The sequence below is a fragment of the Capsicum annuum genome, chromosome 2 (genome assembly GCF_002878395.1).
Source record: "Capsicum annuum cultivar UCD-10X-F1 chromosome 2, UCD10Xv1.1, whole genome shotgun sequence".
In the NCBI taxonomy this organism is placed as follows: Eukaryota; Viridiplantae; Streptophyta; class Magnoliopsida; order Solanales; family Solanaceae; genus Capsicum; species Capsicum annuum.
The window spans coordinates 56,735,529-56,760,144 of record NC_061112.1 but is presented as its reverse complement, the minus strand read 5'-3'; the positions used below and the strand labels follow the sequence as shown (position 1 = coordinate 56,760,144).

At 36.9% G+C, this 24,616-nt stretch overlaps 1 protein-coding gene across 10 annotated transcripts in view; it reads left to right on the top strand.

Annotated features, from left to right (window-relative positions):
- The window catches only part of LOC107858532 (DNA (cytosine-5)-methyltransferase DRM2), a 44,892-nt gene that overhangs the window by 302 nt on the left and 19,974 nt on the right, over positions 1–24,616 (top strand). For 2 of the 10 annotated variants that reach the window (XM_047406292.1, XM_047406291.1), the window contains exons 1-7: positions 69–92; positions 13,614–13,679; positions 18,823–18,888; positions 21,473–21,535; positions 21,703–21,840; positions 21,984–22,083; positions 22,168–22,211. In XM_047406292.1, coding sequence (XP_047262248.1) covers positions 84–92; positions 13,614–13,679; positions 18,823–18,888; positions 21,473–21,535; positions 21,703–21,840; positions 21,984–22,083; positions 22,168–22,211 — 486 coding nt within the window. In that variant the 5' untranslated portion in view covers positions 69–83. Of the gene's footprint in view, positions 1–6; positions 124–13,613; positions 13,680–14,017; positions 14,387–14,534; positions 14,569–18,822; positions 18,889–21,472; positions 21,536–21,702; positions 21,841–21,983; positions 22,084–22,167; positions 22,212–24,616 lie in introns of those variants that run through there. The other 8 variants (XM_047406290.1, XM_016703242.2, XM_047406286.1 and 5 more) reach the window with 8 other exon arrangements.

The window sequence follows — 24,616 nt, the reverse complement described above, 5'->3', positions numbered from 1 at the left end:
GCCGTTTCTTTTTTACAATCGTGGTGTCGGGCCAGTTTGCGCAAACTAAATCCTAGAGATACCTGGCATCTCCCACCATCAACATGTACCAGGTACCAGGTACCTCTGTCCTTCCTGTACCAGGTAGCTCTGTCCACCAAGACTACAATAGATGGAAAGAAATCACCTAGTGTTGACTCTGATGGAAATTGAACCTGTGACCACTAATTTTGCATTGAAATTCTTGTTGAATGTTCTATTTGTCATTTGATTTAGACTTGTATGAGTTGCATATTACCAGTATTGTTTGGGAGATAATAAAATATTTTTCTGTAAAGAGGGGAGGAAACTGCTGTTATCCTAACAAGACCTTGAACTAAAGGTGGGTGGGTAATGGCAAGGACATAAGATTGTGGTTAGACTATTGGTTGGATGTTGGGGTGCTCAAAAATGAATTTTATTCGATGTGTCAAGTTCTTCACTCGCATGCGAGTGTCAATAGAAAGTATTCAAAGATTACATCCCCAAATCTGCCTTTCCTATCCCTAAAGATTAACTATTCTATCCCTTTGAATCTGCTATTGTATCCCTTATAATCTGCTATTCTATCTCTTTAATTACTATATCATATCTCCATAATTACAACTATACTACAATATATAATTATATTAATATATCCAATATTCACTATTAATTCATGATCTTTGAGTTGTCTATCATGCTAACATCCCCTTTCAAATTGATGCTGGTGGATCAAGAAGCATCAATTTGCCTACTAGAAACTGATGACGTTGTCGTGGCATGGATTTTGTAAACACATCAGCTATTTGAAGATCACTGGATACGTGTGGAAGAGTAATACGTCCTTTATCTACAGCTTCTCTTATATAATGACAGTCTACTTCAATATGTTTGGTCCGCTCATGATAAACCGGATTAGTAGCAATCTGAATAGCACTTGTATTATCAGCATGAAGAGGAGTCGAAGTAGATTGAGGAAAACCAATCTCAACAAGTAATCGACAAAGCCATACAACCTCGAAGCAAGCAATAAACATAGATCGATATTCAACGTCTGTTGAAGGTTTTGAGACACGATCTTATTTCTTACTCATTCAAGATATCAAGGAATCTTCGAGAAACATGCATCAATCAGTAACTGAACGACGGGTATCGGTACATCCTGCCCAGTCAGAATCACTAAAAGCATTAAAAGGAATAGGAGAATCACTAGGAAAGAATAATCCACGATTAGATGTTTCGAGGAGATATCGAATGATGCAACGTACAACCACCAAATGGAGATGACGGGGAGCTTGCATAAATTGACTAACTTGTTGAACTGCAAAAGAGATATCAGGCCGAGTAATAGTAAGGTAATTTAAGCTCCCAACTAATTACCAAAACACAGTTGGATCAAGAAGACATGTCTTCACGACGATACTTTACATTCAATTCTAATGGAGTATCTATGGAGGAGGAATCTTGAAGACCAACCAAAGAAATTAGATCCTGAGGATATTTCTGTTGGTTTAGAAACACACTTGAAGAATCCCTATGAACTTCCAATCCCAAGAAGTATGTAAGAGTACCGAGGTCTTTATATGAAAAGAATCCTTAAGCTGCTGTTGCAAGCTAGTGATTAGTGAAGATTCTGTTCCTGTAATAATAATGTCATCTATATATACCAAAAGAAGAATACAACCTGTAGATGTTTTTCGAAGAAACTAAGATGAGTCATATTTGTTCTGCTCAAAAGAGAATTATAGTAAAGTACACTGAAATTTGTCAAACCAAGCTCTGGGGGCTTGTTTTAATCCATACAAAGACCTCTTTAACTTGCATACATCTGATGTAGGTGATGAGAACAAATGTAGTGGAGGTTTCATATAAATATCCTCTTTGAGATCACTATGAAGAAAGATATTTTTGACATCCATTTGATGAAGAGTCCAGTTTTGAGAAGCAGCAATGGCAATAATAGTTCGCGTCGTATTCATTTTTGCTACCGGTGCAAAAGTTTCCTCATAGTTCACACCATACTCTTGTCAGTTACCAAAAACAACCAACCAAGCTTAGTACCGATCAAGAGTTCCATCAGAATGAAGTTTAATTGAATAAAACTATTTACATCCAATTGGATGGATATTTGAAGGACATGAAGCAATATCCCATGTGTCATTTTCTTTAAGAGCCAAAAGTTCTTCCTCTATTGCTTTCTGCCAACATTCATGCTTGGAAGCTTGTGAGTAACAAGTTGGAACAAAAATGGTGGATAAAGTAGATGAAAAGCCATACCAATTAGGAGTACGTGATACTTTAGTAGATCGTCGAGTGGGTTGAAGAGAAGCACGCCTTGAAGAATTCTCAGATTCTAGTTGTGAAGCAGTTTCAGGTGGTGGATCAATATCGGGAAGGGGTAAAGTTGTCCGCCGACGTTGATACACAAATCCAGATTTGAACCTCTTAGAAGAAGAAGACAAATCCTCAAAAGTAGAAAGAAGAGGAGAAACATGAGATGACTCAACATGAGTAGGAAAGAAATACTGATTCTCAAAGAAAACAACATTTCTAGAAACATGAAATTTATTAGAACATGGATCATAACAGAGCAAACCTTTTTGTGAAGTACTATAACCCATAAAAACACATTTAGTAGACTGAACAGAAAGTTTATTGCGCTGAGAAGGAGGAAGATGCACAAAACAAATACAACCAAATGTATGAAAATTATCATAACTTGGATTTTTGTGATAAAGACGAAAATATGGAGATTCAAGATTTAACACTTTATATGGTAGTCTATTAATTAAGTAAACAACAGTAGATAAAACTTCTACCCAATACTTAGATGGAACAGATGACTCAATTAATAAAGTACGAGTGACGTCTAAAAGATTACGATTTTTACGTTCATCAACCCCATTTTGTTGTGGTGTATATGGATAAGAGCGTCGTGAGACAATTCTTTTTTCAAGCAAAAAATTTTTGACTTCATAAGACATATATTCTCCACCAGAATCAGATCTTAATAATTTGATGCAAGTAGAAAATTGAGTGTCAATATAGACCAAAAATGTCTTGAATATGGAAAATACCTCAGATTTGGAACGAAGAAAATATACCCGGCTATAAAAAAAAAAGTGTCACAAAGTACTTGAAATGAGCATGAGAAACAATTAGTGAAATACCCCAAACATCACTATAAATGACATAAAAACATTTTGTAGCATGACTACCAAAATTAGGAAAAGGAAGAATTTTACCTTTGCCAATTTTACAAGTAGAACAATCAAATAAAGCAATGGAAAATTGTTTTTTATTCCCCAATAAACCCGAATTTGATAAATGAGACAACACAATAGAATTTGGATGTCCTTAGCGCTATGCCATACCTCAGTCTTACTAGGTGTAGAAGTGCAAGCAAATAATAGAACACGAGGAATGGAAAAGTGTAGAGGAAACAATTGTCAACTTCCTCGCAATTATCGTCCCCGACACCTGATCTTGCACAAGACAACCATTGGCAATTGTCCAATTGAAATAAGACCAGTGGAGAGCTTTGGTGACACAAAAACATTGTTGAAAGTTTTAGTAATATCCCCAACCTTGGTAATGGGTAAATTACTACCATTGACAACTTGAATTTGTGATGGACCATGATATTGACGAACATTTTTTAGCATACTAGCTGAGTTAGTCATATGATTGAAAGCGCCAGAATCAACAAGCCAAAATTATATGCAAGATCATTACCTTGTAGCCCCAAAGCTGAAAAGGCTGACATGATCATTTGTCTTACCATTTCAAGAGTAGGAACTTGTCCCGAAGATGAGTTCTCAGTAGTGAAACCATTTATCCGAGCTTGAAAAGCATTGACCTTACGGTTTTGAGGGCGTGTGGGACATTCTTTGATAATGTGTCCTTGTTGTTTGCAATAATTACAAAACTTCTTACCACAATTGCTAGCAATATGACCATATTTCTTGCAACTGTAACATTGAGTCCTAGTCATATCCCTACCCCTTTTTTTACCTTGGGCAGCAAATGCAACAACAATATCATCAACTTGCTTGAAAGCATTTTGTGTGACAAAACGTTGCTCTTCACGGAGTAATTCCCTAAAACAAACATCCAAGAAGGGAGACGGGTCACGATTCATCAAGTGAGAGCGGACACTCTCAAACTCGGAACGTAACTTCATCAAAAATTGGTCTCGCTTGCTTTGCTCATGAACTGCCTAAACTACTAGAAGAGATTCGACATGTATTTTGGCATAAACAATATGTGTAAATTCAGTCCATAAGTTTTGAAATCCAAAAACTAATCCTGAACGGATTGATCTCTTTGAGAGTAATTAGCAATTTTATACTCTAACTGAAAATGTCTTGCGCTATTGTCTTGGTAGTAAACCTTTTGTAAATAATCTCACATGGCCTTAGCAGTCTTGTAAGGCCTGAGATTAAGAACAATAAGTGGGTCAATTGACCTCAAAAGCCATGTCATCACCCTAGCATCCTCAATCTTCCATTCACCTAACTTTGTAGGATCAGTAGGAGCAGGGTTTCTTCCATCTATATGTCCCCGTAGTTCTTTTCTGATGACAAATAATAGAAATTATAATTCCCAGGAAGAATAATTTTTTCCAGTGAAGCAAACATTGAAAGATTCAAATTGATGCAAAGCCACGTTCTTAGATAGCTATAAAAATTAGAAACACTATGACTCAAAAAAAAACAACCAGCATGACCAAGATCAGAAGTCCAAGATGTTGACAAACCGTCAACACAACCAAAATTAAAAAAAAAAATTTGAAATGAACCAAAATGGACTCTATGAAACTAGACAGCGAAGAGAAGGCTCTAATACCATGTCAAATTTGTCTCTTAATGTTAGAGTCTTACCATTAAATAGAAAGTATTCAAAGATTACATCCCCCAAAATCCGCCTTTCCTATCCCTAAAGATCAGCTATTCTATCCCTTTGAATCTGCTATTGTATTCCTTATAATCTACTATTCTATCTCTTTAATTATTATATCATATCTCTATAATTACAAATATACTACAATATATAATTATATTAATATATACAATATTCACTATTAATTCATGATCTTTGAGTTGTCTATCATGCTAACAGTGAGGACGCTTAACTGTTCCATGATCTGTCTTTGTTTGGTGTCCTGATCTAAGTTTGATAGCGCTTCTTTGAGTCTCCTTTTTAACTCCTTTTTAGAAAGTTGAGAATCCTACTGTGATGAAGAACTTGATACTTCTTTATCTTCGTGGGGTTTTGGCCCCAACCTTTGATTTTGATTATCTTACTTAAATAATTAACCTTTTCAAATTCATGAATGTTGAAAAACCAATCAATAATATACGAATTTTCTTTTGCTATAAAGAATTTACACCATTTATTCCTTGTGGTGGGGCCCTTCCCCCGATCCTGCGCATAGCGGGAGCTTTAGTGCACCGGGCTGCCCTTTTAGAATCTACACCATTTGATATTAAGGTACGGACTGCATACACTTTACCCTCCCCAGACCTCGCTTTGTGGTAATACATTGGGTATGTAGATGTTGTATAAAGAGTTAACACCATTTAATATTATACAGTAAGGTAGAAATACTCTGTTCTACCTAGAACTTTGCAATCTAAGTCTGGAGATGTTTGGACAATACTTGTTTATATCCTCCAAACGTGCTTCGCCATTCTTAAAACCATCTATGGATGATTGCACGTTTCATTTTCTTCTAAATTCTTCACAAATCAAGAATGAGTGTTGGGCCTTAGATACATGAAGTTGTACCATGCTGAACAACTTCAAGGTGATTTGAAAGGTCTAATAATTCTTTTATCAACTAAATCATTAATTTCCTTTTTACAATATTCTATTAGCTCACGGTTCATTGAATAGGTCTTGCCTTAGTGGGGATAACCTTTTAATCGAGTACCTAGATATATGGTAATTCAATAACGTGCCTTTGCCTTTTCCATAAGGCATTGGGTAAGTCTGAAAAAACTTCTTGTTCGATGACTTCCTGTAAGCTTTTAATTTTGGCTTCTGCCTTTGGGATTTTTACAGAAGATTCAGTTTTTTTTTTTAAAATTTTACATCCTCTTTTAAATAATTTATTTGTTGTGAAAGTAGATTTACTCTAAAGATAGTATTATCTTTTATAAATTTACTCTCTTCTTTTGACATGCTATTTATATGGGGAAAAGTAGTCTCTTTTTCTAATGCAGTGGTGCGGTTGCTTGTCTAGTTCAGCGACATATGGTTTTATTTGAGTTATTAGGGGGGTGCCTAATATTATTTCTTCGTTCAAGTTTTTGGTTATTGTAAAATAATTAATGACACCCACTAGAAAGAAGTAACTACAAGCTGATTATGAAACTACAATTAACTACTACAAAGAAATTACTGCAATTAACTATTGTAATAATCCCTCTTTTAAGCAAATTCCTCCTCACCGTCTATAGAGTCAATCCAGAATAATTTTTTGCATTGATGACCTCGGGTGAACAGTTCATCACAGTTGAAGCAAAGTCCTTTAAGTCGCCTTTCCTCCATTTTAGATCTGGTTAGTTTCTTCAAAAATCTGCCATGTTGTTGAGGTGAGAAATCTGCCGTCTTTGATCTACAAACATCTAATATTTGCCAACAGATGAGTTGTTCCTTGCGTTCATAAAGTCGGGATTAACTCATCGCCGCGACCAAATCTAGAGGATTATGCAGCTCAACCTGAATTGCTATATTATTAGCAAGACCGCCACAGACCCGATTTGGCATAACTTAGCCAATTATCCCAACTTCTGAATTCTGATTGGTGGCCCAAACCAAAGGTTGCAATGATGTTTGAATTTTTCCCAAGATGGTTGAGACATATCTGTCTCTAGTTGAAGAAACCAAAGTTGTGCGCTCTCCTCCAAATGAAAAGAAACAAGTCCAACCTTCTCTTCTTCTAGAGTTTGCTGGTGTCGAAAGAAGTGTTCACATCTGTTCAACCATCCCAAAGGCTTCTCTTGGCCATTAAATTGTGGGTAATCAAACTTTGTATGTCGAAGAATCATGAAACTTCCTTCTGCTTCTGATCGGATCTAATCCTCCTGCCGCTCTAATGTTACCCTTTCAACCTCGATTTTGACTGGTTTATTCAGTTGATTTAGAATCAACCTTCAAATTTGCTAAGTCCTTGGTGAGTGCATCCAAGCGAGCATTTATTGCTTCGTATGTGGCTAAACTTGTTGTGCGTTCTTCTTGGATCAAGTTTACCAATTGTGCCAGTTGATGTTGAATTTTGTCTTCCATAACTCCCGACTTTGATACCAAGTTGTTACAGTCCCCGGACATGGATCTGGTTATGGGATGCAACGCTGTGAGATGAAATTAAATGTCTTCTTCCTACGACCTATGGTGTTGGTTCGTTAAGAGAGAACCTTCAATCTCTTGAGTTTGAAGTACTCAAAAACTTAATAGTTTTCTGCTTACCTTTCATGGAATAAACAGTGTTTTAATACAATTATGATGAGATAACTACCCCTGGAAACTAGGACATAACCTTCTAATATTACTGGAATGAAAAACTGCAAAGTATTAGAAAGAAGTAACTACTACTGGACTAAGAAACTGCAATTAACTACTACAAAGAAATTACTGCAATTAACTATTGCAGTAACTATACTGGAGACTAAGGTGTGATAACATCTATTCTTAAAGAAAGTGAAAATAGTTCTTCTTCTGAAGAAAGCTTAAGTGATGAAGACCAACTTAATATTGCATACAGTTCTAGTGACTCGAGTGATCATTGTGGACGAATATGAGCAATTTGCACCTGTGATAGTCACTCCATAAATGTCATTACCAGTAATAACAAGGAAATCTTCTTTGATACGATTGGTCATATCGATTATATCTCAAAAAAGGGAGGAGAATCATAGAATCAGTAATGGTGAATGGGGCGGTCCACAAATGGAGTAGGAGGTGAGCGGACGAGAGATGATTTTTGTAAGTGTTTTCTAGGGAGGAGGTGGTTGGAGGCCTAAATTGGAGAGGGGCTTTGAGCTTAACCAAATAGGGGAGGACAAGAAGGGGTGGTTAGAGAAGGCTATTAGGGAAGAGGAGGCGGAAGGAGTTTCATCTTACCGAGACGGTCACTTCTCATAAGAAATGGGGAGGGCGTGGCATTAAAGACTTAAAGGTGTTCAACAAAGCATTGTTGGGTAAGTGGCTTTGGAGGTTTGGGGTGGAGGAGAATGCTTTCTGAAAATACGTGAGTTGATAAATATGAGATTTTGGAAGGGGGAATGGAGAATTAGAGACGTGACTATGCCTTTTGGGTGTGGTTTGTGGATGAATATATTGAAGGGATAGTTTCAAAGTAAATATCTCATTCAAGGTAGGAGATGAGAGGAGTGTAAGATTTTGGGGACATAGGTAGTGTGGAGACAATTTATTGAAAGATGACTTTTCGAGCCTTTATAGAATTTCTTGCTAAAGAGGCTTAATAATGCAACAAATTAGGGGGACATAGGGTGGAGATATCTTTGGGGCTTGAGATTTTGGAGGGATTTCCATGATTGGGAGGTGATTGAGTTTCAAAGATTGTTGGACATACTCCATAAACAAGTCATAGCAGTATATAACCCCGATGCTTTGTGGTGGGATGTGGGGAAGAATGGTATGTTCTCAGTTAAGTCTTATTATAAGAAACTCTTGGTTAGAGAGGTGGATGTTTTCCCTTGTAACATTGTTTGGATACCAAAAACACTGAGGAAGGTGTTTTTTTTTTCATTTGGCTAGCTACTTGAGGGGTGATCTTGATGACGTAATATCTTAGAACGCGAAAGATTAGTTGCATCAGATGGTGTTATACGTGTTGGGCTGTGATCCAGTTCCAGCCGAAGGCCCATGGCCTTATTATCCTGTTCTCTTTTGGTTTCTAATCCTCTCTGAAAAAGGATTCGAATTTCTATTCCTCTTTGGAGTTGGTTTGGCTTTACTAAAAGGAAAGAGGTCAAATTTACACCTCTACTTTGAAAAATTGGCTAAATATACCCTTTGTCATAATTTGGGGTCAAATTTACCCTTGCTGTCATACTTTGAGGCCATATTTACCCCTCTGTTTTGGAAACATAGCTAAATATGCCCTTCGTCATACTTTACGGCCAGATTTACATTTGTTATTAAGAAGCTTTTCACATGTACTCTTTCTTTAACAGAAAAGCCCAAATCAATGTTAAATGACTCATTTCTAAAATAAAACGCACCATAATCTAATTCGCCCGATCCGACCCACAAAAATTATACAAATAAATATACCCCTCCCGTAGTTCCGTTGGTTAAATTTTTCCGATGAACAAATATATTTCTCTTTCAACATGCAACGCTGGTAGGTTGTTTACAAATGAACAAAAGTAAAATAGAATGGGATAATGCAGACGCATGAAACTAGAGAAAATGTCTATTAAAAACTCTTCTCCTGTTCCAGTTATGTTCAAATTTCAAAATTTGGTATGCAATTCTATGTGCATCTAGATTCTAGAATTAGTCGATAAGTTTTCAGAGCAAATGACATGATGAAACATTTGTGTATTCAAATTCTATATGAAGACATAAGAATGAAGAGATGTCACAATTGACACATGAGGAGACATCTTAACTCAATCATCCAGAGAAATATCCAATGGGCCTAATCTGTTGTATTTGACCGCTTAGTACCAATTTTCATGAGCTCTGAACTGATGCAGATCCATGAACCGAGGGAGAGTTATATTTGTTTGTGTCTGTACTGATGCAGATCCATGAATTGATAGAGGGTTATATTTGTTTGTACCACACTGATGCAGATCCAATTTTCATGAGTTATGCACTGATAAATATTCAGTGGCTTAATTTCGTTGGAAAAATTGGAGCAATAGAATTGAGGGGGGTATATTTGTTTGTGTCTTTTTGTGGCGCGAGTTGGGTAGGGCGAGTTAGATTAGACTGTGTTTTATTTATAAAAAGGGGAGCATTTAATGTTAATTTGGGTTTTTCTTTTAAAGGATGGGTACATGTGAAAAGTTTCTTAACAACGAGGGTAAATTTGACCTCAAAGTATGACATCGAGGGTAAACTTGGCCCCAAAGTATGACGAACGGTATCCTTTAGCCAATTTTCCAAAGTAGAGCGGTAAATTTGGCCACAAACTATGACATCGAGGGTAAATTTGACCCCAAAGTATGATGACGGGTATATTTGATTTAATTAATTTTTTCAAAGTAGAGGGGTAAATTTGATCCTTTTTCCCTTAAGGAAAAAGCACCACCCATTGTCTATAAATAGGACTATTTGAGAGGAAATTATTCACACTCATTGGTATTTGTCTTTGAGAGACATTAACACATAAGAGAGGTATTTGAGAGAGCTTTCACCAAAGCGATGAGAGAAAGAAAGTTGGATCAGGATGGAATTTTGACCGAGAGAGTTTAGTTGCTTCAGTTTTTACTCTTCGACCAGCCAACTTCAGATCACATTTGCCAGCTCGTTCACTGTTAGATCAGGCTGGAATTTTGACCGAGTGTTCCTAACATCTTGGTGTTTGATTTGAGTTGTGAAGATCGAATTTGGAGGTTCGCAACATCCGATTTTGGGTCCCGAACAATAGCTCTGTTTCGGGTGGTTTATCTTGATTTTACTTTTGTTGGTGTAGCTATTGCTTCTCCGTGTTTGGCTCTTGTTGTGTGGCCATTTGGAGAATATCGTAACCTTCTTATTGTTATAGTGGAGTGATTTGGATCTCTCTGATCCCGTGGTTGTTACCTTCCACTTGAAGGGTTTTTCACGTTACATTTGGTGTTCTTTACTTTCTTTGTTTTCGTATTTACCTCTTTCCGCGGTAACAATATATGCAAGAAAACGAGCGAGGATGTAGATCATCTACTTGTTCATTGTGATTTTACCATAAGGTTATGGTGGAATATGTATAAGTGGTTTGATGCTTCATGGGAAATGCCAAGAACTGTGAAAGAACTAATGGTTAGTTGGAAGAGCGGGAGAAGGAGGAGAAGATGCAAGCCTTGGAACATGATTCCGCTCGTGTTGATGTGGTTGGTGTGGAGAGAGAGAAATAGGAGAGCTTTTGAGGGGGTAGAATCTAGCTTTTTTTCCCATTGAGGAGTAGCCTGACCCTTATTTTCTCTTGGTGCACCCATAGGATTCCAAGTTGTATAGGAGATTGGGTGGAGTTTGTAGAGAATCATTTATTATTGTAGATACTTTACCTTTTGGTATACCCCTTGTATATGGCCAGTTTTGGCATGTTTATGCATGAAAATACGTCTACCTGATTACAAAAAAGGGCAGTCGAGAGTTGTAGGCCTAAATTGATAAAAAGATGATTCTTGTCATTGATTGTTGCATCAGTAAAACCTGTTCGAAAAGGGCTTTATTTTAAATTTGGATGAGTTGCAACCTAAGTCGAGATCAAATATGGAGTTAAAGACACAAATATTATGAAAATTATCTTGGTAAGACTCAGATTAAAGTATGAATGGTTATCAAGTGAACTGGCACATTTTGAATCTCTCTCCTCACCCCACAAGAATCTCTCTTTCAGTCCTCTTCTTCCTTCACTTTTCACTCTTCACTCAAATCTATGTATGATTTTCTCCTTTTTTCCTTTTGGTAACCAACAATAACTTTTTTTTTTTTCTTTTTGAGGATGAATTTGCTGAAACTGTGTATTTTCTCTGTAATTTTTTAACCTTTTTTGTCCCTTTCTTTGGGGGGGGGGGGGGGGGGGGGGGGGGGGGGGGGGTAATGCAGGAAGATTTCTGATATAGCATAAATTGGCTTGACAACCTTGATTGTCAAAGACTCCTTTGTCAGTTTTATGTATTTTCTTTTCCTTTTTTTTGACATTTGCTTACTTGTAATCGGTAATGAATTGTCGCAAACCTAATTTTTGTCTGAATGTAGTGTTTTAGGTGCAATTGACGTTTTAATTCAAAATTGTTAGCAAAAACAAAACCTAATCCCCAATTGCATAAAATAAAACTAATTTTGCATTAAAATTCTTGCTGAATGAGTTGCATAGTACCAGCATTATTTGGGAAGATGATAAAATACTCTTATCTAAAGAGACGAGGAAACTGCTGTTATGTTAACAAGACCTTGAACTAAAAGGTGGGTGGCAATCGTTGTTGCTTGGACTATTAAAAAAATGTCGGGTGCGTGTTGGATTCTCCAAAAGTAGTGTATTTTGGAGAATCTGACACGTGTGCAGCATCGAAAGTGAAGAGTCTGTGCAACTTAGTTGTCAAAGACATAAGATTGTGGTTAGATCATTGGTTGGACGTTGAGGGTGCTCAAAAATGAAATCCCTGCGGTATACAATCTGGAAGTAAATAAAAACAGTAGGATAGCTGAATGCTTTTCTAGTACGACATCTACATTTTGGACGAAATCTCAATGACTGCCAAATAGAGGATTTCAGTCTATATTGGAGTTGCTAGAATCAGTATATTAGACTATAACTGGAATGACTCAATTGTTTGGATAGATAGCAGCTAAGATCTTGTATGATTCACGAGAGGCTCCAAAGGAGAGGTTTTTCTCTATGTAGTAGATGTTTCTTCTGTGAAAGCTCCATGGAAACACCAGTCATCTGTTTTTTCACTGCAACCAAGTGTGACAAATATGGTCTCTGTTTCTGAACCCTTTGGAGTGTGTTGGGTATGCCAAGGGATGTTAAAAGCTTGTTGAGCTGCTGAGGGACAAAGAGTATGCAGTAGTCTAAAGATGATGTGGATTGTGGAATGACCTGGAAATAGAGGATTTTAGTCTGCTATTGGAGTTGCTAGAATCTGTTTATTTAGACTCTTAACAGGAATGACTCAATAGTTTGGATGGAGAGAGCAGCTAAAGAGACCTATTTGATTCACGAGAGACTCCAAAGGAGAGGTTTTTCTCTATGTAGTAGATGTTTCTTCTGTGAAAGCTCCATGGAAACACCCGTCATCTGTTTGCTCACTGCATCCAAGTAAGGGAAATATGGTCTCTGTTTCTGAACCTTTTTGGAGTGTGTTGGGTCATGCCAAGGAATGTTAAAAACTTGTTGAGCTTCTGTCTGGGACAGAGAGTATGCAGAAGCCTGAAGATGATGTAGGAGACTATCCGATTATAAAATATGTGGAAGACTATCCGATTATGCATTTTATGGACTGTTTGGCCGCAGCAAAAGTAAAGATTTTTTGAGGACAAGCAATTCATATTTCACATGTAAAGCATAGTTGCTTACACAATTTTTCTTTTTTTGGTGTAAGGGCTGCCGGTAGAAAATTTAACATGCCTATTGGATTTCTTGGATGATATGCGGAAATTGGGGAGGAACTGTAATACTAAACTGTTCTGTACTCTTCACAGGATTGGTTTAAATAAAATTTACTTTATCTGATTTAAAAAGTAAACAGTAAGCCTCATTTTTATACATAGATTTCACTCTTCTGTCAAATCCATGTATGATTTTTTCTCATATAATTTTCTTTTTTTGTAAACAACAAAAACACTCTTCTTTTCTATTTTTGGCTTTGAATTTGCTGAAACTCTGTTTCCCCCCATAATTTTTAACTGTTTTTTTGGTAATGCAGGATATTAAGAAGATTTCTGATATTGCACAAAGTTGCTTGACAACCTTGATTGCCAAAGATTCTCAGGTAAGTTTTATGTTTTTCAATTTTTTTGGTCGTTTGGTTACTTCTTGTTAGAATCCTATGAATATTCTATAGCATATCTAAATAGAGTAGAAAGCTTGATTTACTTCTGTTATAATTAGGTATAATTAGATATAGATTAAGTAGTGATTTTCTTTTCCTTTTAGGACATGTAAACTTAGTTATTTAAACCCCAATAGCTTGAGGGAATAATCAAGTTGAGTTTTCTCTATTTCTCTTCTGATTCAAATGGTATCAAAGCCTGGTTGAGGCCAACAACATCGGAAGAGAAATTTTCAAACTCATTTTTTTTTTCAAGCTATTTTTTTGGCTCTGCACAGATCTTTAATTTCAGAGGTGTTGTGATCAAACCAACACCACCACGAGACTCGAACCACCGGTGCGGCAAAACCCAGTCAGCATTGCCACCACCAGTCATCTCACGCACCGATTGGAGCTGTCAAATTCCGGTAGACAGATCTGATTTTTGTAAGATTCCAGCAGACAAAACTGTCCGGTTGATTTTTTTTTTTCCAGATTCTTGTCCAAATGTTCGCCTTCAGCTTCCAGCAGAATTTCCAGATTCCGGCGACTGTTTTTGTTTTCCAGATTCTGGCCAGATCTGATTTTTGCGGCGACTGTTTCTGCTTTCCAGATTCTGGCAACTATTTGCTTCCAGCTTCCTGCAAATTGCAGAATTTCCAGATTCTGTAACATCTACATTACGTCCTTACTTCCATTGATTTTGAATAATGTTCTTTTTGTCCCTAGTTATCCTTTAGCCTTCTGTCAATCAGTTGTTTGGCTAAGTCTTTAAATTGTTTCATCTCATTCTTTATTGACTTCTTTGTTAAACAGGACCTTAGTACGGGAAGGACAATCAGCGAAGGGCGTAAGTTTGATAGGCTTTATTACCTTAATTGCCACAAGTATACTACAGTTTGTTCGGTCTCCGACTCTCCAGATTTAATCCACAAATGCGTGGGATGTCCTAATTTATCCAAACTTAATAAGATGGTACCTAGATTGTCTAAATTGTCTAAGTTAGATTGTGAGTTGTGTCAATTAGGAAAGCACACCGTGGCTAATTTTCCACGCAGTCCTAATAATCGTGTAAAATATCTTTTTCATTTCGTTCATTCTGATATTTGGCTCCTGGTAGAGTTAGTTCTACATTGGGTTTTAAGTATTTTGTTACTTATGATAAAGTAAGGTGTACTTGGATTTTCTTAATGAAAGATCGTTCTGAATTATTTTTCATATTTCAGACATTTTGTGCTGAAATACAAAATTAGGTTGGTGTTTCTATTCGCACTTTTCATAGTGATAATGTACGTGAATATTTATCATCTTAATTTCAACAATTTATGTCTTCCCATGGCATTCGTCATTAGACATCTTGTCCTTACAAAATGGGATAACAGAGAGAAAAAATAGGCGTATTGTTAAGACTACAAGCACCCTTCTCATATAAGAAAATATTCCATTGCATTTTTAGGGAGATGCAGTGCTCACTTTTTGTTATCTGATTAACCGTATGTTTCACCTTTGTTTAGCTTCCCAAGTCAAACTCTTGCTTTCTTTTCCACCACGTGTCTTTGGAAGCACATGCTTTGTCTATGTCCTTACTCCAGAAAACGACAAATTGGCTCCTCGTGCTTTTAAATGTGTCTTTCTCGGTTATTCAAGGGAAGGGATATCAATACTTCTCAGCTCACCTCCAACAATATCTTATGTCCACTGATGTTACTTTCTTTGAAGGTCAACCCTACTTTACATCCTCTCTAGTTGAACAGTTAGGCATTTTCGAGGTTCTACCAGTTTCACCTTTTGGGGGTCCTACCATAGTCTCTCCTTCCACAACTACCTTCCACGGTTGCACCTCATCGCTATTGACTTATCTTCGTCGTCCAAGTCTAGATGATTCACGCCTGCCACTATCCTTGCCTGCTGAGGACTTATCTACACATAATCCTTCCATTGCCACTCGAAAAGGTAATCGCTCTACTTGTAACCCTCATTCTATCCACACTTGTTTGAGCTATCATCGTTTGTCACCGACCTATTCTGCCTTTGTATCATAACTATCATATGTGTCTATTCCGAAGACTACAGGAGAAGCTCTTTCTCATCCAGGCTGGCAACAAGCTATGATAGAGGAGATGTCTACCTTGCACTCTAGTGGTACTTGAGATCTTGTTCCTCTACATCTAGGTAAGTCTACAGTTGGTTGTCGTTGGGTATATACAGTGAAGGTTGGCCCCAATGGATTGTTTAATCACCTAAAGGCTCGACTAGTGGCCAAGGGTTATACATAGATTTTTGGTCTTGACTATGGTGATACATTCTCCCCCGTGGCTAAGGTTCTTCTCTTTTTTATCCATGGCTACTGTCTACCAGTTGGATATTAAAAATGTCTTTTCGTGGAGACCTCGAAGATGAGGTATTTATGGAGCAACCGCCTGGTTTTGTTGCTCAAGGGGAGTCTTGTAACATGATGTGCAAACTACGACGAACACTCTATGGCCTGAAACAGTCTCCTTAAGCATGGTTTAAGAATTTAGTATGGTTATTCAGGTGATTGGGATGGTAGGAGATTGGAATGGTGTGAGGTGAAGCTGTTCATTCTGTATTTTATTATCACTCTGCTCCAGGTTTATGCTTATGCTTGTATTTTGTCGTGTACGTTGATCACATAGTCATCATAGGTAGGAATTACCAAATTGAAACATTACCTTTTCCAACACTTTCAATCAAATGATCTTGGTCGATTGTAGTACTTCTTAGGCGTTGAGGTTGCTCAATTTGAATCAAGAATTGCCATTTCATAGAGAAAGAATGCACTTGATATTCTTGAGGAGACAAGAATAACAGATTGTAGGCCTATTGATTCTCCAATGGGTTCAAATTTAAGCTCCTACCAAGTCAAGGAGAGCCTCTTGGTGATCCTGGAAGATATAGAAGGCTAGTAGGAAATTAAATTATTTTACAATGACTCGACCTGATATTACCTTCCCGGTTAGTTTTGTAAATCAGTTCTTGAATTCTCTTTGGGACAATCAATGGAATGCAGTTATTCACTTCTTCAATACATAAAATCTGCTCTGGGGAAAGACTACTTTACGAAAATTGAGGACCGAGGACATGAGAAAATTATTGGATATTCAGATGCAGATTGGGCAAGGTCGCCCTGGGACAAACGATCCACTTTCGGATATTGTGTTCTAGTTGGGGGATATTTGGTGTCTTGAAAAAGTAAGAAACACATTGTGGTTGCTAGAGAAGAATATCGGGCTATGACAATGTGAACTCATATGGATCAAGCAACTACTGAAGGAGTTGAAATTTGGAGATACTAAAGAAATGGAACGTGTGCGATAATGGAGCTGCACTTCATATTGCTTCGAATCTGGTGTTTCACGAGAAAACCAAACACATAGAGATTGATTGTCATTTTGTGAGAGAAAGTTACTCTAAGGAGACATCGTCACAAGGTTTGTGCGGTCAAGTGATCAGCTTGCGGACATATTTTCCTAGAACGAGTTACTTATGTAACAAGCTTGATACATATAAGTTGTATGCTCCATCTTGAGGGGGAGTATTAGAATCCCATAAATATTCTATAGCATGTGTAAATGTAGTAGGTAGCTTGATTTACTCCTATTATAATTGGGTATTAATTAGATATTGATTAGGTATTGCTTTGTATTGATTAGGTATTTATTTGTATTGATTTCCTTTCCTTTAGGACATGTAAACTTAGCTATTTAAACCCTAATAGCTTGAGGGAATAATCAAGCTGCGTATTCTCTATTTCTCTTCTGATTCACACTTGTAATCGGTAATGAATGTCGCAAACCTAATTTTTTTTAGCATGTAATGTTTTAGGCACAATTGAAGTTATAATTCAAAATTGATAGGGAAAAACAAAATCTAATCTCCCAATTGCAGAAGTCGACTCCAACCAAAAATAAAGCTAATTTTGCATTAAAATTCTTGTTGAATGTTCTATCTGTCATTTTATTTAGACTTGTACGAGTTGCATATTACCAATATTGTTTGGGAAGATTATAAAATACTCCTCTGTAAAGAGGGGAGGAAACTGCTGTTATGCTAACAAGATCTTGAATTATAGGTTGGTGGTTAATGGCAATAACATAAGATTGTGGTTAAATCATTGTTTGGACGTTAGGGTGCTCAAAAATGAATTCCCTACGTGTACAATCTGGAAGTAAATAGAAATAGCAGGGTAGCTGATAGTTTTTCTAGTACTGGATGACATCTATATTTTGGACGAAATATCAATGACCGGAAAATAGAGGATTTCAGTGTGCTATTGGAGTTGCTAGAATCTGTCTAATTAGACTCTTTAACTGGAATGACTCAATTTCTTGGATGGGTAGCAGTTAGAGAGGCCTGTTTGATTCATGAGAGACTCCAAAGGAGAGGTTTTCCTATATGTAGTAGATGTTTCTACTGTGACAGCTCCATGGGAACACTAGTCATCTGTTTGCTCACTGCAACCATGTATGGCAAATATGGTCTCTGTTTCTGAACCTTTCGGGGGTGTTGGGTCATGTCGAGGGATGTTAAAAGCTTGTTGAGCTTCTGGCTGGGACAGAAAGTATGCAGAAGCCTGAAGATGATGTGGAAGACTATCCCATTATGCATTTTATGGACTGTTTGTCTGCAGCAAAACTAAGATGTTTTGACCAGAAACAATTTTTATCTCACATGTAAAGATATTGGATTTCTTGGATGATATGCGGACATAGGGAAAGGACTATAATACCAAGCTGTTTTGTACTCATAGGATTGGTTTTAAATAGCGGACTTAGGGAAAGGACTATAATACCAAGCTGTTTTGTACTCATAGGATTGGTTTTAAATAACATATACGTTATCTGATAAAAAAGGTACTAAACAATAAGCCTCATTTTTATACATAGATTTCACTCTGATAAAAAAGGTACTGAACAATAACCCTCATTTTTATACATAGATTTCACTCTTCTGGCAAAGCTATGCATGATTTTTCTTCTCCTTTTTCTTTGTAAACAACAAAAACTTGTTTTTTGGTTTTGAATTTGCTGAAACTGTGTTTTTCCCCGTAATTTTTGTTTCGCCTTTTTTGTGGGTAATGCAGGATATTAAGAAGATTTCTGATATTGCACAAAGTTCCCTGATAACCTTGACCACCAAAGAGACTCAGGTATGTATTATGGTTTTAAGACTTTTTGGTCATTTGCTTACTTGTAATCGGTAATGAATGTCGCAAACCTAATTTTTGCCTACATGTAATGTTTTAGGCTCAATTGAAGTTTTAATTCAAAATTGATAGACAAAACAAAATTTAATCCCCCAATTGCAGAAATTGATTCCAACCAAAAATAAAACTAATTTTGCATTAAAATTCTTGTTGACTGTTCTATCTGTCATTTGATTTAGACTTGTATGAGTTGCTTATTACCAGTATTGAAGATGATAAAATACTCCTCTGTAAAGATGGGAGGAAAGTGCTGTCATGCTAACAAGACCTTGAACTAAAGTTGGGTGGGTAATGGCACTGACGTAAGATTTTGGTTAGATCATTGCTTGGATGTTGGGGTGGTCAAAAATGAATTCCTATGTGCACAATTTGGAAATAAATAAAAATAACTGGGCAGCTGAATTTTTTCTAGTACTGGATGACATCTACATTTTTGGACGAAATCTCAATGACCAGGAAATAGAGGATTTCAGTCTGCTATTCGAGTTGCTGGAATCTGTCTATTTAGACTCTGACAAGAATGTCTCAATTGTTTGGATGGATAGCATCTAAAGAGCTTGTTTGATTCATGAGAGACTCCAAAGAAGAGTTTTTTCTCTATGTAGTAGATGTTTCTTCTGTCAAAGCTCCATTGAAATACCTGTCATCTGTTTGCTCGGTGCAACCATGTATGGCAAATATGGTCTCTGTTTCTGAACCTTTTTGGAGTGTGTTGGGTCATGCCAAGGGATGTTAAAAGCTTGTTGAGCTGCTGGCAGGGATAGAGAGTATGCAGAAGTCTGAAGATGATGTAGAAGGCTATCCCGTTATGCATTTTATGGACTGTTTGGCTGCAGCGAAACTAAATATGTTTTGAGGAGAAACAATTCATATCTCGCATGTAAAGCATAGCTGCTTACACAATTTTATTTCTGGTGTAAGGGCTTCCGGGTAGAAAATTTGACAAACCTATTCGATTTCTTGGATGATATGCGAAAATAGGGAGGAACTGTATGCTAAACTGTTTTGTGCTCCTCACAGGATTGGTTTAAATAAATGTACTTTATCTGATAAAAAAAAAAGTGTAAACAATAAGCCTCATTTTTATCTCAGAGAAGGTCTTCAAAGCGACTCTCCTCAAGGTTTTGAAATTAGGAAGTTATTTTGCCACTAATACACGAAAGGCATTAAAATATAACAAAAAGAACACCCAATACAGCTAAACTGATTACATATAATGAGAATAACAGACACAAAAAGATATCCTGCCATAGCTATGATTATGAGTTTATAATTATAAGCTAGGAGGAACATTTATAGATATTCGAAGAAAAATGTATAGCGCGGGAGGGTGGAGATGAGAGTTAAACAAGAAGATACAAGATTGAATTTATACGGTTGTGACTGTATAATGTATACTATTGCGAGTTTGTGACTGTATAATGTATTGGCTTTTTCTCTTTCTTGCTGAAGGTATGGGGTAAGATTTTCTTATTTTGTAAGGATAAGTAATTGAAAAGGTTATAAAGAATAGTTTACACCAAATCTGTGTTCCTCCTATTGATCTAGTTTAGATTAATGTGTCTTTTAGTGACCCTATTGCGTGGAAATATTATTTTTGTTGTCTTTTCTAGATGTTTTCTTGGAAATTGTCAAGTAATTTTATTGGGACATTTCGCTACCGGAAGTCTCTTCATTTTCTTTTCAATATAGGCCTGCCTTTAATAATTTTTAAATTCTAATTTGGTGCTGATTAGGTGATGTCTAGTGGTGGCTACACTGAAGTTGGTAGCTACATGGAAGGGAACCTGATGGAGAAGAAGAAAGTCAAAACCGAAAAAAAAAAGAAAGATCATTAAAATAAAAAAATGAAGAGAAAATTAGAAATAGGATAAAAAAAAAGAAAATGAGGTGGCATCACGTGATTGGTGCGTGTATTTCACATATTGTTGAAAACTGGTGCTTGTCAAAAAAGGGGTATTACACCTTTTCAAATGATTATAGAGGCAGTCTTAGGATCCTGCAAAGTTTAAGTGTTCTATCGAAAAAACGGGACAAGTCCTGGTGGGGTGGGATGGAGGGATATGCTTTATCCTAAAAAGAGAACATAAAGGCAATCTTCTCTTGCCCTTATGTCAAGATGAAACTTTTGTTTTGGATTATTCTTTGTGAGATTTGATGGGCTAACTTTTTGAGGAGGGAGCAAAAGCCCGAAGAAGTGGTGGAGGATAATACCCCCAATGCATTTGGTGGACTGTTTAGTGAAGAAGAAATGAGAGATGTTCTGAAGACAAATGCAATTCCATTCAAAGTCAAATGAAATTGTGTATTATCTTTTTATTTTGGTTTGAAGAGATAAGCTAAGAAGATAGGTCGACTTTTAGATTTATTAGGATCACTATAAGTTTTTTTTTTTTTTTTCTGTTTGCATTTTTTTGAAGGTCTTCGGCATGTCCTCAATGCTGAGGAATACAATATTACTAGTTTCAAAAAGATTTGATGGGCTAATTCTTGCAGTAATTCACGTTTACCTTCTTGTGTTATGTAGGGTTCTGAATTATTCTTTGTGCTGAACAAGTTGGAGTTCTTTTCAGGCTTACTTTGTGAAATGGTAAATTTATCTCGTTTCTCGGTTCTCTAGTAGTGTGCAGTTTTTTGACTTCCTTCTGGTTGTACTGATCAGAAAAGAAGGTATATGATCCTTCTTTATTCATATGTTTGATAATTGGAGGAAAAATATTTATACTTTCTTTGTATTTCTTGTTCAATCCCGTGCAGGACAAAAATTTTTCTGAAGAAGATAGTGACAACATTGATTGGGATACTGAAGATGAGTTAGAAATACAGGATCCACCATTTTCCTCATGCAGGGATTTAAGAACTACTGGACAGCATGCTATTAATGGTGATGGGGAGGTAAAAGCTTTTAGCCTATATTGATACCCTACTGTTATTTCTTGTCGAGGACATCTTTTTGAAACAAAAAAAAACATTTTAGAAAATAATTTGTATCACTGCATCTCAACTTATGGTCTCTTTTGGTCTTCTCTTGTGTGAAGACAAGCTCATCATCGGTACCTGGTCAGTCCCAGTTCATTCAGAAGTTCCTAGTGATGGGATTTCCTGAAGAGTCTATTGCAAAAGCAATAGAGCAAAATGGTATTTGAATTTACCAAATTTTGGTACAACTTAAAATTCGAGTTTACAACTGTGGTATTTATGTTATTTGACCTGGAACTGCAGGAGAAAATTCAGATTTGGTGTTGGATGCTCTTTTGACATTCAAGGTGCGTAATGTCTGCCTCATTGTTTGTAAGCTACTCATTTTAGATGTTGTAACAAAGGGTAACTATATGAAGAGAATGAAGATATTCTTGTTTAATCCATCCCTCCTTTGGCAACCAGCTCATCTAATAGTTATCTATTGTTAAGATTTAGAAAATTATTAATATGGTAAGAACCCATTCCTTGTGTATATGGGAGAAGTTTAGAATCCTTGTAATTTTGTAAATAGGAATTGGAATTCTGAGGACTTAACTTTCCTTTCCTTTTAAGATTACTTGTAAACACTACATGAATCACAACATTCTTGAGGCCTGGGGGAATAATCGAGCAATTCATTCCCCAAATTCTCTTCCTTCTCTTTCCTTCGCATGGTCTTGGAGACTCTAAGATCTTGGTAGAGACTCAAATAGCTTCCGTAGCTGGCGAGTGGTGTCGGTCATTATGTGTTTGCCTGCCTGGCCACTCATTTGTTCTTTCTTTTTCTTCCTTTTGGTGTCTAGCACAAGTCCTCTCTCCAGCAATCGGTGTTTCTTTTTGCGTTCAAGCACTGTGTTCATCTGTTTGGCAAACATTTAGGTGCCACTATCCCTTTGGCTACCAATGCCACTACTTTTTCATGAGCGACACCCTCCTCTGATACTGAATTTCTATCAAAGTTGAGGGTTTGAGTCCTGTGAGAAATATAGGAGAAAAAATATTATTGTTGTTGTTATAACTACATTATTACATTGAGACCCTATTTATAGGAAATACATTCCAATCCTTTTCCTAATAGGACACTACATTACAATTCTTTTTCAAGTAGGATTTTATATGTTATTTCTGTTCTTACTCATTTTCTAACACTCCCCCTCAAGCTGGTGCATAGAAGACATATGTACCAAGCTTGTTATGGATGTAACTAATATGAGAATCGGTGAGGGACTTGGTGAAGATATCTGCAAGAAAACTGATAAGAACTGCTTTGGACGTCTAGGAGACCTCAATTGAAATGGAACAAAATGAAAAAATGATCCGAAAAGTAGTAAATATTGCTGTAAAGTTGATGTGTTGTTGGAAAATTGCCGAAAAATGGTATAAAATATACGGGTCATCTCAAAATCAAGAGACGAGTAGATCTTGAACATGAAAGTCACCGGAAATTTAGCCAAAACATGCTCACACGCCGGATTATTAGATTTGATGGCTGAAAAGTGACTACAATTTGAGGAAAAAAAAAGTATATGGGTAGGGTCGGAATGATGACACGACCCTACTAAAAAAGAGAAATATGTGTAGGGTCGGAATGACGGCATGACCCTATTGAGAAATAGAAATTATATGAGTAGGGTCGGAATGACGGCACGATCCTACTAGAAAAGAGAAATTATATGGGCAGGGTCAGAATGATGGCACGATCCTACTGGAAAAGATCTAAGGTGATCGAAAAGACGTACGGAACTATGTAAATTAAATCTGAGGAGTCACTAGAAAGATGCATGGTGCTATGCAACTCAGATATGAGACAGTAGTCCGGAAAGATGCACGGTGCTACGCAAATCAGATATGAGAAAATAGTCACCGAAAAGAAGTATGGTGCTTTAAAAAGTAGATATGAAAAGGTAGTCACCGGACAGATGCATGGTGCTACGCAAAGATATGAGAAAATAGTCACTAGAAAGATACACAGTGAGTCAGTGACCCAACTTTTGCTAACATAATCATTGGCCAGATGGGCAGCATATATGGATTATAGCCGCCCGCCGGCAGCAGTAATTCTTTGATTCTTTATCAAGATCGTGGAAGGTTTGATACCATGTAAGAAATATAATAGAAGAATATTATTGAATTGTTGCACATCGGTGGGTTAAAGGGTCCTTAGTCTCCTTATATGGTCTTGGGCAATACTCCCTCATGAGCTAGCTTTTGAGGTTGAGTTAGGCCCAAGGTCCATTTCTTTATCATGGTATCAGAGTCAGGCCCACCCAGTTCATTGTTTTCGATGTTGGGCCCCTCGTCTTATATTGTCCACTCTCCAGATGTCCAGCCCTGGGCGTGCGGGGGTGTTGGAGTCCCACATCGGTGGATTAAAGGGTCCTTGGTCTCCTTATATGGTTTTGGGCAATCCTCCCCTCATGAGCTAGCTTTTGAGGTTGAGTTAGGCCCAAGGTCCATTTCTTTATCAAGTCTCTACTTTGAAATTTCTGTTATTATAGCCAAGAGTTTGAGTTTGAGTTCGAGTTCCTAATCTGAAAATTCTCCCCGTCTTCTAGCTTTTTTCTGCTGAAAAAGAATTCTCTTTTGTCCAAAAGTTCTTTTTCGTTTCAACTAAAAAAGACTATTTTCTTTCTCGGAAAAAATCTACTTCTCCTTCGTAATCTCATTCAAAAGCACTTGGAAATTATTAATATGTCAAGAATTCATTCCT